This window comes from Sciurus carolinensis, chromosome X (assembly GCF_902686445.1).
Source record: "Sciurus carolinensis chromosome X, mSciCar1.2, whole genome shotgun sequence".
NCBI classification, from domain to species: domain Eukaryota; kingdom Metazoa; phylum Chordata; class Mammalia; order Rodentia; family Sciuridae; genus Sciurus; species Sciurus carolinensis.
In genome coordinates, this window is record NC_062232.1 from 112,297,522 (window position 1) to 112,303,521 (window position 6,000).

Below are 6,000 nucleotides of genomic sequence, written 5' to 3' on the forward strand. Positions count from 1 at the left end.
CTTGACTTATGACATTTTCCTCCTCAAAAATCCTCTCTGGCTCCCCATGGCCCATGAACAATTCACATTCCTTCTACTACTAACACTACATTGTCTAAGTCTGGGTTTGACATTTTTGCCTGCAGAAGATATGCCTGGATCCTCTGTACTACAGTGTAAGGACAGTTCTCTTACGATCTTTTACCAGTCAGTTGAAGGTCACCCCACAACTAACATCTCTAAACCCCTCTACAAATAGAAAAGGTACTTTCTTGTCTCATGATACATCATGATACATCATTATTAATACCCCTCCAGAGTGCAAGTATGCACACAAATGCGCTCTCTCTCTCTCTTCTCCTCTGAGATAGAGAGATGTGTGTGCACATATTCATGTGTGGACACATGCTCATAGGTGTAAGCTCATGAAAATAAATAGGAACAGGAAATGAAAACTCCAAAATCACAACCACAACATAGCACAGATTATATTCCATGCCAAGTAAGACCTGGGTTCAAAGTCCACCTCTGCTACTCACTAGCTATAAGACTATGAATATATTTCTTAATCCCTATGAATTTCGGTTTCCTTGTCTTTTTGTAAATAGGGATAATGATGTTTATGATTTGAATGGTGGCTGTGGCCTTCAAATGAGACAATCATGTAAAATCCTCAGTATGGAGCAAGACCAAGAAAAAGCACTCAACAGCTACCAGCTTGTAAAATAAGGCCAAGGTGCATTTTTTATAAACATATGTGGGAACAAAACTCAGTGTTAAATCAGTTAATGTTACTAGGGAGCCAGAAAGACAAACTTCCAAGTGACTCAGATTAACACCAATGTCAGTTTCCCTTGTATAGATAACAAAAAAACTTCCTTTTTCAAATTCCTCAGTCTAGTCTCCAGCTAATCCTGAAATTGCATGCAACCTGATGTGAATCAAATAAAAAAGGAAAATAGTAATTATGCTGAATCAAACATTTTATATTTGTATGTTCTAACTAGAGACTGAGCTGCATAAGCCAGAACTTTTACTAAGTTCTTTTTTGAGCATGTCCAGGAGATAGTTCCTGTAACACATGGGACAGTTTCTAAAGTGATGGGTCCTGTGGCTCACTCAATTAGACCCTCTCCTCAAGTGAAACACAGAAGCAAAACTGATGATTGCAGAAGAATAAGACATAACAAGTTCATTGCAAAATCCAACCCAGCTATTTGAATTGGAGAAGGGGGAATACAAATCTTGAAGACGTATACATAATAATCAAATCAATATCAGAAATTATTAATACCCCTCCAGAGTGCATGTATGCACACAAGCGTGCTCTCTCTCTCTCCTCTGAGATAGAGAGATGTGTGTGCACATATTCATATGTGGACACATGCTCATAGGTGTAAGCTCATGAAAATAAATAGGAACAGGAAATGAAAACTCCAAAATCACAACCACAGCACAAAGTTCTCCTTGGTATCATTCACAGCCACTATGAAAGGGACTTTTGGCAAGCTCAAAAACATTTCTAACCAACTCCCCACTCTCAAACATAATTTCATCAAAGATCAGATTAGTAACAATACTTCATCCTCTTTCTGAAGTCATAATAAAAATCATTAGATTTTTAGATTTATTAATATTTTTAAAAAATTTTTTTTGTAGTTGGACACAATACCTTTATTCATTTTTTTATGTGGTGCTGAGAATCGAACCCAGTGCTTCACACATGCTAGGCAAGCGCTCTACCACAGAGCCACATTCCCAGCCCCTAATATTATTTTTTTAATAATGAACTAGCATCATCTAATTGATACTCTAATCCCAAATCCCTTCTTCTTATCTTTTTCCCTTAATGCTGGGGACTGAACCAACGGCCTTGCACATGCTAAGCATGCGCTTTACCATTGAGCACACCCCCAGCCCCCACTTCTCATCTCTATCACTCATAGCATTTGTCACACCCCATGGTGCACTCCAGTGATGTGTGTGCATGGCTTATCTCCCTACTAGCAGGCAAGGTCCTGGTGGCAGAGGACCCTCCTACCCTTCCTGCTGCCTTCATGATGCTGAGCACAGAATACTGCACATAGTAGGCACTCCAAAAGGATATGGCCACCAAAAGCTGAACAAAAATGTATCTTTTATGTTAATGATCCCTTTTGGTCTTGGCATCTGAGCTCCCCATCATTTAAGAAGTACAGGGGTCAGGTCAACAGGCAATGCAGGACCTCAGTTAGGAGCCCTGACAGCATGATATACTCCCTGACACCCTTGAGAGCACATCAGATTGCCCTAATTATGACCTATGACTGAGGCTCCTTCAGAACATGGAGTATTCTTAAAGTCTGTTCAAACCTGCAGAAGGCAAGTGCAAGACCACTGAGAAAAAAACCTTAAACTTGGACTCAATGAGATAGGCATCCAGACATTGTGACCCTTTGCCTAGAAAACAATCCTGGATGTTTTGAATTGAATATATATATCAGACCTAGACTGAATACAAGTCACTATATTGACTATCCCCCCCAAAATGACCTAAATTAGATTCCTAATAAAAGGAGATAAGGCTAAGAGGCTAATGTATGCATCTGGAGAGGCCAGGGCAATGGTAAAGATTACCCCTGTTTCTATACTGGCCTTCTAAAGGTATTTACTTGGGTCTGTCTGTGTTGTGACAGTGTCCTAGACTCAAACGAATGCCTCTAACACTCCACATTTTTGAGCCATTCAGTCATGCATTTTTGTTATTGTTGAAAGTGGTGCGAAATTGCACTGCATGAGCTAAAGTCCTTGGTGGTCTTCCAAGGATTCCAGCTAAAAAGGCACTTCCTTTGTTCCTCAGGAGAATGCAGTCCAGTAGGTCATTCAAAAGGGGAAATAAAAGCAGCAGCCCTGGGAGGGAGATGAAGGACAAGACAAAAAGAATAAAATGTTTTGGGTGTGAGCACATTAGCTTCCATTTCCTGCTGCTGGTCACTAATAACTCCCCCATCTGGGGCGGAGGTTCGGACAGATATTTATGCAAAACTACCCCCTCAGGTGTGTTACAGGGACCATGACAATCAAAGGGAACACCTAGAGCACGGAGTCCCTGAACACCTTTCAAGTTTCCTTTTTCCTGAGATGCTGTCTGGGAAAGATTCCCTGCCATTTCTAGAGACTGCACACAGCAAAGTTGGAGAAACTGGGGAGGGGGATTTCACAGCCCACTCCCTGAATGCCTCCAGTCCATCTCAAAGGCTCATATTGTTTGCATGAGCAGAAGATGAAAACTTGTCACTTTCCCATTAAGTTCATAGCTGCATCTGTCCCTTCAAAACGTGGGAATGACAACTGTAACCTTCACGCCAATCATCTCCACTGCACCCAGGCCCAAACTGTGCAGGGCACAAAGACCCCAGGTCTGACCTGCGGAGCCCCCAAGCTTCAGTGGCTGCTGGTTCACGTCACTTTTTCTGGCTGGGCGGGAGGAAGAGGAGAAAGAAAGAGGGCTTTTCAGGGCTATACAACCAATAAAATCATGCGGCTCTGAGGACATACTTGAGCTCCCAAAAAGACAGGCAGCTGAAGGGCAAACAGTCTTTAATCGGTAGTGTGCTAGTTATTTGATAACTGCCAAGGTGCAGTGGGCGCCTAGGCTACTCCAACAATTTCTTCAGTTCTATTTCTAGACATATGCCGGTTATACTCCAAAAGTGCCCAGCAACTTCCCTCAATTACCTTTGTAATTTATATGTAATTGATGACTGCACTTAATCTCCAGGGTTATTAATAGCCCTTCCAAAAAATGGCCCCCAAGTCTCCCTAAGCCTTTGGAAGCGCCTGGTTAAAATTACAGTTATTTGCTTTGCTGGCTGCCGGCCCCCTGCCTGCCCCACCCGGGCAACCAGCAGGCGAGGCTAAGGCGGGCTCTGCTCACTTCCATGAAAGGTTCGGAATGGAGGCTTGGCCCCCAGGGTAAGAATCGCTCACTCCTCCGTTAGGATGTGCTGGCCACCAGCCAGCTAGATCATGGCTCTTTTTGAGCCCCAGGGGCGAACAGGCTACCTGCGCCGCCGCTGCCGTCACCAGCCCCAGCGCAGCCCGCAGGGCTGAGCGCAACAGTTGGCTGCTGTGAATGTGCGAGTGCGACCCGGAGAGGACCCACCCCGGCATCGCTGCCGGCCTCGCGACGAAGGGCGAGGGCGCCCCCCCGGAATGCTGCCTCCCCAGCGCTCAGAGAAGGGTTTTCACAAACACCCCTTGCAGCCCCCAGCGCTGAAATCCGGTGAACTTTTTCAGAGGCTAAGCCGTCTTCATTTGCATAAACATCTCCAAACTGAGATTCAGGTTTCCTGTAATCAGTCCTTTCAAAGGTCTGTAATTGAATGTGCAATTAACCCTTAAAATGAGGTGAGAAAAAAGAAAGGGGGGAAAATACCCTTCTTGTCCAGCACCTTCCGGAAAGCAGGAGAGTTCGGAAAAGTCAGGGTTTGGAGGGGTAGAGAGTGGGGGGAGAGTCGCTCGCTTTTTAAAGGCGGCTTCTAAAGCCTTTGCAGCTACTAAAACTCCTAATCCGTGTCAGCGGTGGAAGAGAGGCGGGGAGAGGGGTTTTAAAAGAACATCAATGAAACAGCAAGTTCCACGTCTTGCGCCCCCGGCATCTGCAAGCTCCAGGAGGTTCCCCCCACCCCCACCCGGCCTCTCGTCACCCACACAACAAAGCGGGGAGCCAGTCAAGAGTGCAACCCGGAAAAGGCGAGAGAGCCAGTGACACGCACTTTGAGGGCCAGAGTGGCTTCCCAGGTCTGGGAAGACCGCGAGGGGTGTTAGAAGCGGTGCGCGGGAGTGGCACTGGGCAAACCGGCGGCGCCCCTTCACTCGCATTGCCTGGGGGCCGCCGCGCCCGCGAGGCACGTTCTTCGCGGGGCTGGCTCGCTCTCACTTTCTCCCGCCTGCCCATTCCTCCCTCTCCACTACCTGGGTCCCGGTCCCGCGCGGGGACCTGCAGGGGAGGGCGTCCGCGGCCCCTTTCTCAGGGTGCCCGCCTCTGCACCCGCCCCGGGGGTTCCCACCTACCGTTTATCTCGTGGAGCGGGGCATCGTTCTTGTTGAAGCCCTTGGACACGTAGAGACGTCGCACTTCCGAGCAACTTTTCGACTTGAGCTCGGCAGCCAGCAGCGCGGCGCTAAGCACGGCCAGGGTGCAAAGAAGTGCGGGCAAGCCGAGCCGTGCCATGGTGCGGGCAGGGACGGACACGCTCCCCCACCTTTGGGACTGGATGCGACGGGACGCGAAACGGCGCTGCAGGAGCGGGCCGAGGGGCGCGGAGTCGGTGGCTCCCAGTGGAGCGAGAGAGCAAAGGAGTTGGAGTTGGTGAAGGGAGGAGGTGGAGGAGAGCAGGAGGAGGAGACGCGGGGCGAAAAGTAGAGCTGGGCCTCGCGTCAGGCAACGGTCCCCGGTGCCAGGCTCCCGGCTGGGGGAGAAGGAGGAGGAGGAGGGTGTGAAGACGACGGCGCGCGGCCCAAGGGAGCGGAGGCACTGGCCGGTGACCTCGGGGGCTCCGCGGGGCAGGGAACCAGGCACGCTGACCGGGCGGCGGAGCAGGGACAGGGCGCGGGGAAGGAAGGGAAGGTGGCAGACGCCGCAGGACCGCGGAGGGTGTGGGCAGCGTCGGCTGGCGCTCCCTGAGCGCTGCTCGGGTTGCCCGGCGCTGGTCCGCTCGCCTGGCTCGACTCGACTCTGCTCACTCTGCCCTCGGCCGCACCGCTGTGCCCTTCTCAGCTCTGCCGCTGATTGACTGGCCGGCTTGCTCAGCGACGCTCGGCAAACTTGGCCAAGCGGGCGGCACTAGGGGGGAGGGGGCGGGCGGCGGGGGGGCCGGAGACAGGCGGGAGCACGCAGGGCCGGGCCGGGAGAAAACCTGGAAGCGGGGTTGGATCCGGAGCGGCCAAATCCACTTCCTAGGGGGCCGCACCGGGCGCGCGGCGCTCCTTCGCGCGACACGCCCCGTCGGACTCCTCCCTCCTCCCCTCCTCCTCGGA

General features: G+C 50.4%; 1 protein-coding gene across 1 annotated transcript in view; it reads right to left on the reverse strand.

Moving 5' to 3' along the window:
• Gpc4 (glypican 4) overlaps positions 1-5,769 on the reverse strand; it is a 109,447-nt gene extending 103,678 nt beyond the window's left edge. The window contains exon 1 of the mRNA XM_047537152.1: positions 5,035-5,769. Coding sequence (XP_047393108.1) covers positions 5,035-5,194 — 160 coding nt within the window. The 5' untranslated portion in view covers positions 5,195-5,769. The remainder of the gene's footprint in view (positions 1-5,034) is intronic.
• Positions 5,770-6,000: the final 231 nt, after the last annotated feature.